General features: G+C 43.6%; 1 protein-coding gene across 1 annotated transcript in view; it reads left to right on the plus strand.

The window, feature by feature from the left end:
- Positions 1-12,763, plus strand: part of NEGR1 (neuronal growth regulator 1) — a gene marked incomplete at its 5' end in the record, with an annotated part of 1,111,620 nt that overhangs the window by 714,024 nt on the left and 384,833 nt on the right. Inside the window, 1 exon segment of the mRNA XM_036754187.1 lies at positions 951-1,082. Within this exon segment, the coding sequence (XP_036610082.1) occupies positions 951-1,082 (132 nt within the window).

Here is a 12,763-nt window from a genome sequence, read left to right on the forward strand (position 1 = left end):
GGTTAGGTAAGTGACCCAAAGCCACACAGCTAGTAAATATCCAGGTGCCATAGTGTCTAGTGTGCTAGCGTCAGGATCAAGAAGATCAAACATCCCTCAAGCTCTTGTTGTCTGAGTGAGCCTAGGCATGTTGCCTGATCTCTCTGGGCCTCGATCTCCTCATCTGTAAAATGGAGATGATAATGTCACCCACCTCATAGGGCTTAGCAAATGAGAATATCTAGATAGATAGATGGACGAACAGACAGGTGGATGGACAAACAGACAGACAGATATAGCTATCACATTGCATATCACAGAAGCTGAATAGATACACGTTGGCTAATGTTCTAATACCTACTATTGTCTTGACTCTAAGGTTTGTGCTGTATCTACTATATAGTGCTTCTGTTGTCCCTTCTGTATTTGAATAACTTTGGCTTTTAGGAATTGTGGTTTCACATCCCACATCAATCCTAAATATTCCTCTTTGCATTTTATCATTATAACTCAAAACCTGCGTAGCACTGTGCATTTTCCAGAAAATAAAGATAAAATTCAGTTAGATTAAATATTCTGCGTTATCCCTTATACAAGTCAGCAGGTGCCTTCTAAGGCTCTAAGGTTATTGAACTCAATCACCTAATGAAACAAACGTGCCCAGCTCTGTTTGGTATGTGCCAAGGTAAGGGAAACATAATCAATTTTAGAAGAAGCCAAGGGTGTTCCTTTTCCAGGGAAAGTCATCACAGGAACTCCCTCATCAGCTTCTGTGGCTGTCAGTGCCATTGTTTTCCCCTTTGGATGGTCTCTGAACAAAGGATTGAATAATTACTCCCAGTTTCATTTGAAGTGGTACGTAAATAATTTCAGGAAAAGTCACAAAATGATTGTTTTCCTTGAATGAAGCTTCCTCTAGGGGTGACAATTAAACACACCATAATTGTGTTTTTTTTTTCCTCCCATTGTAGCAAAACCATTTGAGAGCGGGCAATATTTGGACATCTACGGCATCACGAGGGACCAGGCCGGGGAATACGAGTGTGGGGCGCAGAATGACGTGTCCTTCCCAGATGTGAAAAAAGTTAAAATTGTCGTGAACTGTAAGTCCCATTCCTTTTAATCACAAGAAAAGAAAGAAAAAAGAAAACATCAGAGATGATAAGACATCTAAGGGAAACATGCCTGAAGTGATGCATTTGGTGTTTGCTTTATCATCCCATCTGTGGGTAAAAAGAACCCGCTGGGAGCAGAGATCTGAGCCTCTCACTATGGCAGATCCTCAGGCCATGGTCTTAGTGTAACATTGATGGTCCCAGCTAATCCTTCAATAACTCAGTACATGGAGTGGCCTCCTGACCCTGTGCCCCCTAAATCATGGTACCCTATCTCTGAAGCACTGTCCACATAGGGCATCTTTCTCCATCATGTGGGCTTTCCCTAACTGCACTCTGACTGGATAAGAGGATTGAAATGCAACTCGCAATCGACCCTAATGGAAGTCTCACCTTTGGGTTTGCCAAGAGTGGCAAGTGCTTTTCCCTCTAGGAGTTAGGAGAGTTAACTGTTTAGAAGTGGAAGTCACAGCAAACAAGGGAAAAGATGCCTGCTAGGTACATGCTCATGTTTATCACAGTAATTGGGATAGCATATTGGAAGTTTCCTATTAAAGCCTGGGAAACCGGGTAAAGCTCAGTGAAACAGAAGCTCCTTGAGGTCAGGGGGAACGTTGTTGTGGCAACATGATTTTAGATCATCCTCATTCATAGTTGTAGGGAGAGCTTCCTCTATGGATGCAGATAGGGACCTTGCCTGAAACTTAGAGTCTAAGGGTTGCTGGGATAGTGAATGAATAAGTAGCTTGTGCAGGGTCACACAGTCAGCTCAGCTGCAAAGGCAGGCCTCAGCCTTGACCCTATGGCTGGCCAGCTCCCTAATGACCATGTCGGGCTCTTCGACCCTGGCACCAGAAAGTGCTGAATTCATGTTTGTGGAGTGAATGAAAATGCATATGGTAGACACTTAAGGTTTTGTTGAATAAATCTCATTCTTTGAGAAACACTGCAGTGCAAATTTCATGATCCTAGCAGAAGGATAAGAATCAGCCTGGCCCATTACACAATTATCCAATGCACTATTTCTGTAAGCTTTCTCATCATCTCAATTCCTTAACATAAAAAATATTCTGAATAGGAACAAAAACCTTAGAACTAAAACATATCGCAGAATATGTCTTCATGTTGTATCATTACCCTTGTTTACAAATGTTTGGCTCAGTAGTGTTCAAAAGAACATTTTCTGCATATTACCATCATTTATTTTTTTAGGTACTTGAAGTGAAATTAAGTTTAAGTTCAGATTGTACTGTTGGCCCAAAGAAATCTCACCTATATCCATCTAACAGTGGACATGCTAAATGGTGCTCTGTGTTCCAACCAACTAACATATTTACTCTTACCCATACAGGGTCCTGGATCTCCCTTCTTCCTGCCTTTGCACAGGCTGTTCTTCATACCTGGAATCCACCCCTCTCCTTAGCCTTGAATTATAGATCCTTAGCTTTCCTCAGAGCTCATCTAGTGTATCTTCTGCAGGAAGCCTGGCTTGGAACTCTGTCCCCACCCCTTCTTTGTTAGTGTACCTCCTCAGAAGCTTTGGTATTTAATTTTCCATAGGCATGAACATGTTGCTTTGCCTTGACAGACTGTAGGCTCTTGGAGAGCAGAAACTTTCATTTTTATTTTTACATTTATGGCACAGAACAAAGGAGCCGGAATATAGTTGGTGCTTAACAGAAGCTTGTTAAATGAATGAATGAATAAATGAATGTGGGAGGAAGGCAATGAGGTGTTCAGTCAGTTGATAAGCATTTTATTAAGTATCTACTATATTTCAGGCACTGTGCCAAGTGATAGGGATTCACAAAGAGGCAAAGACAGTCCCTGCCCAGAAGGAGCTCACAGCATCGTAATCGTTGGGTTGTTGAATGGGGTTGGTTTGGGAATCTGAGTCCCTGCATTTGAATCTCACCTTGGCTACTTACTATCTCTCTGACTTTGCAGCCATTCTGTTGTTCTGGTCCTGTTTTCTCACCTGTAAAATTAACAGCTAGGATGACATCACCTCCAAAGTCTCTTCAACCTCTAAATCTGTAATTATCCGAAGGACTATAATTCTAGGATCCATATTAATATACATATATTCAAGCTGATGGGCAGTGGGTAGAGTGCTGGGCCTGGACTCAAGAAAGTTCCTCTTCCTGACTTGAAATCTGGCCTCAGATACTAGTTGTGTGACCCTAGGCAAGTCACTTCACCCTGTATGCCTCGGTCTGCTTATATGGAAAACCACTCCAGAATCATTGCCAAGAAAACCCCAACTGGGGTCAGGAAGAGTCGGGCATTACTAAAAAACAAACCAAGCAGCCATTCAGGCTCATGTAACTGAAGTCAACTTATAGTCAATATATATCTCTATCTAACGCATACATGATGCCCCTCCTAGCATTCTGGTTTGGGCTGCCTTTATGAATTGGGTTGGGAACATTCCATGCCCATTTTGCATATGACAGGGATTCAAGGGATTCCAACTATGGCTTTTCCTGCCATGATTCTCTAAGGCAGTGATTCTTGACCTTTTGGGTCTCAGGACCCCGTTATACTCTTAAAAATTATTGAAGATCTCTCAGATAGCTTTGGTGTATGTGGATTATATCAGTCTTTAGTGACCATATTAGAAATTAAAATATTTTAGAATTATTATGAAAACAGTTTTGATCTTTCAGACTCCCTGAACAGTCCCCAAAGACCCCAAGTGGTTCCCAGAACAGACTTTGAGAATGACTGTTCAAAAGGAACAAAAAAGTGGGGGCGAGAAAAAAATCAGCACACATGTGGAGATGCTTCTGACTGAAGGGATTGGCTGTGGGTGATGGGCCATTGCTAGGAGTCTGCTTGGTCCAAGTTCAGTAGACCAAGAACAGGAGGAGGGTAAGATACAGTGCACTAGACAGATGAGAAAAGCATCAATCAGAAAAGCGTAAAGGTATGGAGACTGGGCTTAGGCCCAGAGCTGTCATCCCGAGCAATCCCACCAGCTCACCTTTCTTATCCAATCTCTCCCTTCTTTCCACACAAAAATATAAAAGAGCAGGAGTTCGATGTGAAATGCTGACATCTATCAGGGATTCAATTAATCAGCATTTATTACGTGTCGACTGTGTGCCACAGCACCAAGTTCTGGGGATTCAAAGAAAGGCATAGACAGCCCTTGTCCTCAAGTGGCTCACACTCTAATAGGGGTGACGACAGGAAGATAAACAGGTTCTTACAAGATCTGTAAAGAATAGGTAGAAGGTAAGCTGAGGCCTTCTTCCCTTGGCCAATCTTGAGTGGGCCGCCACAGAAGAAGCACCCAAATTAGACGCCAGTTTGGAAAGCGAGATTCAGGAGGGTCCGGGCCTACAGTCATCATACATGAGCTTCCAACAGCAGTAGCAGGTCCTGGGGGCGCTGAGCCTCTCAGCAAGAGTCAGGTCACCCCATCTGGAGGCATGCCCGATGCTTGTGCTCACAGGTGGGAGCAAAGTTGTAGGAGGAGAAGACTCCTAGGGAGGCTGGGCCAAGCTTCATTACTCTCCTGCTTGGGCTTTGGGGAGTTTCTTCATAGTCTTGTCCCTCTGTGAGAATCTGGGTTCAAAGAATCACATGGAAGCTGCTGATTATATAGATCCATATGACAATATCTAATAATACTGATGAATTAGATAAATCCACAAGACATGGATTTAGGGCTGGAAGGTCATTAATAGAGAGGTCACCTAGTGCACCACCCCCAAATTTTACAAATGAGGAAACTCAGACCCTGAAAGGTGCCTTTACCAAGGTTTGCTGGAGACTAGGAGATGCCCAGAAAAATCCCAGGGCTCTTGTCCTGGCCTGTGAAATGGACACCCCCTGGCCTTTTGGAAGACAGCCCTAGGCCTCCCTCCCATCCCTGTAGGAATGAGGCAGCAAAAGGTCCCATCACATCAAATCTGAGGCCTCTTGAGGCATCTCATGAAGGCTAGGCCTGGTTGCTTATATCTGGGGTCAGCCACCCCCCTTTCCTTCCCCCCCTTCCCCCTTCCCTTCCTTCCTTCCGGTTTTCTTGTTTATATTTAAGGGCACAGTAGCCTTTGCTAGGATTCACTCACCTCCTGGCCCTCAGGGCCTTCTTAACCCTGCCTTGGCTTATCTGATCTTATTCAAATTGGTCAAGAGCTATCACTTACAAAACAAATCAGAGCAGACAAGAGACCCACCTCTGCTCTGCCAGATGGCAAGTGACCCATGGTGGCTTATCCAAAATCCCCCTTCCTCACGAATTGTGAGAGAGCCCCACTACCCCCCAGACATCAAGACAGGGCCAGTCAGAGGATGGGCAGGGCAGAAACATCCATCAAATGAGGAGTCCAGTGTTTTGCAAGAAGGGACAGCTGGGTGGTGCAGTGGATAGTGTACCAAGCTTGGAGTCAGCAGGATTTAAGTTACTGGCCATGTGACCCTGGTCAAGTTGCTCAACCCCTAGTTTCCTCAGTTTTTCCACTGTAAAATGGAGCACACTGGAGAAGGAAATGGCAAACTACCTTGGTATCTTTACCAATAAAAGCCCATGGACAAAAGTCCATTGGGCTTCCCATAGCGTCAGACATGACTGAGCAATAACAAACCTTAACATCTTTTTAAACATGACTTTGTAATTCTGAAATTTGGCTATAATATTTCTTAGTGTTTTCAATTTGGGATCTCTTTCAGGGGGTGATTGGTGGATTCTTTCAATGACTATTTTACCCACTGGTTCTAGGACCTCTGGGCAGTTATCTTTGATAATTTCTTCGAAGATACTGTCAAGGCTCTTTTTTTCATTGTGGATTTCCAGTAGACCAATAATTCTTAAATTGTCTCTCCTGGATCTATTTTCCAGGTCAGTTGTTTTTTCAATCAGATATTTCACATTTTTTTCTATTTTTTTCATTCTTTACATTTTGTTTCACTACTTCTTGATGCCTTATAGAGTCATTGGCTTCCACTTGCTCAACTCTAATTTTTAGTGGGTTGCTGTCTTCATTTTGCTTTTAAGTCTCCTTTTCCAATTGTTTGATTTTACCTCTCAGGGTGTCATTTTCTCAATTTAGATTCTGAATCGCCATAGCCATTTTGCCAATCTTATTTTTTAAGGACTTGATTTCGTCAGTGTTTTTTTTTTTTTTCCTTTAATTCCATTTTTTCTTTTACCTCCCTAATTTGGTTTTTAAAATCTTCCTTTAGCTCTTCCAGTAATGCTTTCTGGGCTTGAGACCAGTTCACATTCCCTTTTGAGGTATCAGATGTGGGTATAGTGTCATTGCTATCCTCTCCCAAATTTGTATTTTGATCATGCCTGTCTCCATAAAAAGAATCAGTGGTCCTCGGTTTTTTTGTGTTCTTCTTCATTTTGGTTAGCTTTTTCCTGGCTTTATAGTGAATTTCTGCTTTTGGGGCTCTGTCCCAGGTTTCTTGTTCTGGGGATTGTGAGTCTAGTTACTGGCTTTGTGTATTTTTTCAGTTTCCTGAGGTGTGGGGGAGGGGTCTGGCTGCCTGAAGTCTCCTCTTCCCCTGGGGCTGCTCTCCAGCACTGTTCCTCTTCAGCAATGGTCTCAGCTCTTTGTTGTTTGAGCTGGGTGTCTGGTACTTCCCCTGGGGGAACAAGAGTATATCTGGGCTCCTGGTGTTGACCCCTACTGACTCTGCCCATCTGGAACTCAGGAACTCCCATGAAGCCCTACTTCTGTCTCCTCTATTGCAGTGTGTTTTCCCAAGGAATTCTCTGGGTTGGGGGGGGGCGGGGGAGGGAATAGAGGCATATACCTGGCCTTTGTGTCTCCTGGAAGTTCAAGAAAATGTGTTTCATACCTTTGGGCTGTAAACCTCAGGAGTTGATGTCTCACGGCCGGTGGCATTGCGCTGCTGCCTCTCATCACTTCCACAGACTCCTGTCCTGTGTTGGGAGGCCTCTTTATAAACATATTATCAATTTTCAAATTACACACTATTATTAATAATGTATCTATCATCTACCTATTTCCCTATTATCTGTCTTTTCAGATCTCTTTGTTCAGTTGTTTTAGTCATATCTTACTCTTTGTGACCCCATTTGGGGTTTTCTTGGCAAAGATAGTAGAGTGGTTAGTCATTTCCTTCTCCAGCTCATTTTATAATTGAGGAAACTGAGGCAAACAGGGTTAGGTGACTTGCCCAAGGTCACACAGCTAGAACATATCTGAGGCCAGATTTGAACTCAGGTCTTCCTGACTCTAGTCCTGTCTCTATCCACTGAGCCACCTAGCTATCCTACCTATCTATTTTTCCATTTCTCTAGACCCAGGAAACACTTTAGCTTAAAAAGGCCAGGGTACCCCACTGAATCCTGGGCCATCTCCAGCCATCCTGATCCATGTCTGGCCACTAGACCCAGAGTGGAGGAGAGAGTGAGGTTGGTGACTTTGCCCAGCCCTGTCTCACTTACATCCAATTCACTTGCACATCATGGCATCGCCCTCTTGAGGTCATTGGCCCTCTTAGAGAAGGAAGGACAAACAGCAACATTTCTCTGTTATCTACCCGTTGTCTCTTTCTCTTTCAGTCTGGTCTCCATGGCTACCTATTTATACAGAAATTTTTAATGTTTGCAAAGCTATTTGCATTCGTTATCTCATTTACTCCTCAGCACAACCCTGGGGGGCAGGTGTTATTATTAGCAGAATTGAGGTTAAGTGACTTGCCCAGGGTCATACTGCTCATTAGCATCTGAGGCAAGATTTGAACTCAGATGGTCCTGGTTCCAAGACCAGCATCAGTGTGTCACAAGTGGGAAGTACAATGGGGCAGAGGATAGAGAGCTGGGATCAAGGATTGCATCTGGCCTGTTCTGACTCTGTGACCTTTGACACCCTGCTATAGATGTAGCCTAGTGGGAAAAGCAGTGCTCTGGTATCCCACGACCATGGCAGGGAGACTTGCTCTGGTGTTCAGTTCTCGGGGAACCTTCACGCAAGGATTTCCCCTCCAAGAAACTGACTTTCTCCCTCTTTGAAATGAAAGGGGTGATCTCTACCTCCATGGTCCTCTGATTTCCAAACACACAAGCACAAAGACACACAAATGGCTTTCACAGCTTCATCTCAGGTCTCTCAAGGCCAGGACCAAGCATCCGCTCAGCGCCTCCTCAGTGATGGCAGCTTTCTGGGCACTGGAGAGAGAGACGTAAACCATATTCCCTGACCGCATCTGACACTGTCTTGGGATAAACAACATGTATGCGTCTAGTCATAGATAACCCAAGCACAAGATGATTTCAAAGGGAGAATCTGTAAACAAGAGCAGTTATAAGTGGTCACATCGGTGACACAGACCTCGTTTCCTCATGTTAAAAAAAAAAAAAAAAGCAAGGTCAAATTTTATGAAATATTCCGTTTTAAGCCTCACACAAGGGCACACAAAACATAGAACCTCTCAAAGGTCGCCTGCCCCTAAAAACTCCACAAGGAATCATTTTTTATACTGACTGACAAGAAAAAATATTATCTTCCTGAATTCACAGTATTTTATGCAACACTTGGGTTTTCTTTACAATCTTCCTGTCAAAATGTGCCCAGGTCTGAGTTCTGCCTAATTTATGATATTTAGTTCAGTTTATTCCGGCAATATCCATGGGGGTAGAGAATTGTTAGCTTCCTTGTGAATTTGCTGCCTTCCGAATTCATGAGGATTGAAAGCTTCCTAAAGATTTCCCAGGGCCATTTCATCCAAAGAGTTCTCCAATGCCTGACTGGAAGTAAAATGTCTTTGGATACTCCAGCAATAAAAAGATACTAGATGCAGAGGCAGAGGACTGGGTTCAAATCCTGGCTCTGTCATTTGCTAGCTGTGTGACTTTGGATAAGTCACTTGACCACCCTGAACCTCAGTGTCCTCTACTGCAAAAATGATAGGGTTGGACTACATAAGTTCCAAGATTCCTTCCTGATCTAAAAATAAGATCCTTTGATATTTGTAATTTTTTAGGTGTTTCCTATCCCATGAGAGCTATTTGGCACTGCCCAGAGCACTGGGACTGATGTCAGTAAGACTGACCTTCCTGAGTTCAAATGCAGCCTCAGACACTTACTAACTATGTGACTCTGGGCAAGTCACTTCACCCTGTCTGCCTCAGTTTCCTCATCTGTAAAATGAACTGGTGAAGGAAAAGCAAACCACTCTAGAAGTCGGCCAAGAAAACCCTAAAAGGGGTCATGAAGAGTCAGACACAACTGCAAAATGACTGAAGAGTCACAAAATTCCATGACATAATTTTTAATTACACAGGAAGGGGCTGGTGTGAGTCAGTGAGACGAGCATTGGATTTGGTGTCAAATGACCCGGGCTCCTATCCCACTTCACTGAGCCTCTCCGAGTCAAAAAATGAAAAATGAGGATCTGCCCTCAAGGAGCTTACATTCAATTAGAAGAGAAAGCAAGTGCATATGTAAATTTATGCAAAACAGATGCAAAACAATTTCAAGAGTAAACAAGGGGAGCCACCTGAGCAGCTGGACCTCATCTCCTTGCGTGGTAAAGGAGGGATTGGGGTAGGTGGATGGCCTCACAGGATCTTTCATGTTCTGGGTCTATGCTCTCATGAGAATGGGAATGATCTTTTTGGTTTTAGTCATGGATTACCACTACCATGTCCGACCTCATCAATTCTATCCTTATTTAATTCTAGCACCACAGAGAAAGACTAGAGGTTAACAGTACATCCATATTAGTATTATCTAAATCCATAATCTTTAAAAAAATATATAAATATATTCACAAACGTAAGAAAGTTTCTAGATCAGAAAACCTCATGGTTAGAGATGGTCTTTGAAGTTATTTGGTCCATAGTCGACCCTTCATAGCCTTCCTCACCCCCTGTGATTGAAAACCTCCAGGGATGGACAGTTTACTACTTCATGCTGTCTTGGAAGGGGTCTACTTGGTAGAAAGCACACCCTTTAAAAGGTCTGGAGATATTTGCTCTGGAAAATAGAAGACAGAGGAAGGAAGGAGATGCTTTCACTGTTTGTAAATAATAGAAGGTCTGCAAATAGGGATCAGCTTTGTTCTGCTAGGCCCAGGTAGCAAAACTAGGAGGAATAGAGAGAAGTTACAAAGAGATCAACTTAGCCTTGAAACAAGGGAACTTATGATAGTAACGTCCTAAAAGTTAGCGGTAACTCGAAGCCTAATGGGCTGCTCTAACTCGAGGTCTCCGAGGGAAGTCTGAATGAACAGAGATTACCTAGATCATTTGGGGGATTCTCTTGTCAGGTGTGAGTTGGACTAGCAAGCTGTTAAGCTGCCTTCCACCTCGGAAGTTCTGTTTCCATGTGGTTCTGTACTCATGCTGACACTATATAGATCAGCTACACATCACCGATAACACAACATGAGCTAGAATTTGAATCTAAACTTTAAAAATTAATCTATAAGGAGCTCCAAAAGTGCAAAGATTGTTGTGCCGCAGAGCAGAAGGGATTTCAGGGGTCTGATAGTTCATTGTCCAGCTTCATTAAGGCATCTCTACAACATTTGATGACCAATGATTGACGACTTCCAACAATGGAAAGCTCACATCGTAAGACAGCTCACTCTATTAATGGCTTCTCTTTTTAGAAAGTTCACCTTCTCACTGAGCCAACTGGCCTGGCCTGTAATTTGAATTTACAGACCCTAATTCTACCATCTAGAATTCTGCTTGATAGTCTACCCTCTAGAGGAGGTAGGTGGCTCGGTGAATAGAGCACCAGACCTGCAGTCAGGGAGACCTGAATTCAAATCTGGCCTCAGACAGTCACTAGCTGTGTGATCCTGGCCAAGTCACTTAACCCTGTGTGCCTCAGTTTCCTCATCTGTAAAATGAGCTGGAGAAGGAAATGGAAAACCCCTCCAGTGTCTTTGCACATGGTTTCACAAAGAGTAGGGCATGACTGAAAGACCGAACAACAGTCTACCATCTATAACAGATGCCTCTTCCTTCTCTTCTCTCGCTCTCTTCTTAGCCCCTTACAATCTGGCTTCTGACCTTATCATTCCATGGAAATTGCTCTCTTGAAAGTTATCGATTATCTCCTCATTGCTAAATCCGATGGACTTTTCTCGGTCCTCCTCACCCTGAACCTCTCTGCAGCCTTGAACACTGTTGGTCACCCTCTTCTCATGGATACTCTCCTCTCTGAGGTTTCAAGACACCCTGGTTCTCCTCCTACCTCTCTGACCTCTCCTTTTCAGTCTCCTCTGCTCGATCCTCTTCCAGATCACATCCTTTAAATGTAAGTGTCCTTCAGGGTTCTTTCCTGAGCCCTCTTTTCTTTCTTTTTACTACCTCACTTAGTGATTAGCTCAGCTGGGAAAGCTTTAATTGCCGTCTGTATGTTGAACACTCCTCAAAGGTACCTTTCCTGCCCTCAGCCCTCGGTTGACCTCACACTTCTAACTGTCCCTCAGGGATTTCAGCTTAGAGATCTAGCAGACATCTTTAACTAAGCCTGTCCAAAGCAGAACTCCTCGTCTTTCTCCCCGAAGCAGCCCCCACTTTCTCAGTCCCGATAAAGGGCATCCTCCCCGTCCCTCAGGCACACCCCAGGAGTCATCCTCATCTCCTCTCTCTTTCTCTCCTCCATATCCAACCTTGTCCCAAGGCCTGTTGATTTTGTCTCTGTGGCATCTCTTAAATATGCCCCCTTCTCTCCCTTGACATTGTCACCGCTCTGGTCAGACTCTCATCATCACGTGCCTGTATTATTGCAACAGCTGCTGGTGGGTCTCTCCCCACCCCAATCTAATCTCCATTTAGCTACCTTAGTGATTTTCCTAAAAGCACAGTTCACCTGCACAGGTGAAAACGTGCACACACAAACACACACACACACACACATGCACACACAGACACAAACACACAAAGACATACAGAAATACACACACACACACATGCACTCACACACACAGCAGGGTGTATTGCATTTTATCTCCCTGTTAAGTCGTGAGCTCCCAGCATGCAGGGCCTATTGGCCTTTTGCCTTTTTTGTGCATCCCTACTGCTTAGCACCATGTCAGATACAGAATTGGTGCTTAATAAATGTTTATTGATTTATTGACTGACTGAGTTATGTAAAATAGTCCTATTCTAGCTCAAGCAGAGTATATTGGGCTGGACTTGGAATGAAGAAGACCTTAGTTTAAATATGGCCTTGGCCATTTCCTGCCTCTGTGACCTAGGGCCAGTTACTTAACATCGCTCTGTCTTGCATTCTTCATGAATAAAATAAGGATTATCATAGTACCACCCTCCTGTAGTGGTTGTGAGAATAAGATAGGTTAATATTCATAAAATGCTTTTAAAACCTTAAAGTCCTTGATCATTGTAACAACGATTTGGCTAGCAGCTGCTCTAGGGGTGTAAGACCCAACAAGACCAGCAACAAGAGCTGCTAGCACAGTTTCTTTCATCTGCTTTGCTAAGGAAAGTAGGGGTTAATAATCTCACTTTAATCAAACATACATATGTCATTAACTTAGCTCAGGGGAGAAAGCCAGCACCCTGAACTTCAGAGCAAATACAAAAAAATTACCAACAGAGACAATATAAACAGACCAAATAGCAGTTCAGTTACCAGAGAAGAACCAATGGGTCTGGGTTAGCAAAGCCTGGGGGCAGTTACAGTGTCACAAGCCACTCTTCCAGT

This window comes from Trichosurus vulpecula, chromosome 4 (genome assembly GCF_011100635.1).
Source record: "Trichosurus vulpecula isolate mTriVul1 chromosome 4, mTriVul1.pri, whole genome shotgun sequence".
Taxonomy (NCBI): Eukaryota; Metazoa; Chordata; class Mammalia; order Diprotodontia; family Phalangeridae; genus Trichosurus; species Trichosurus vulpecula.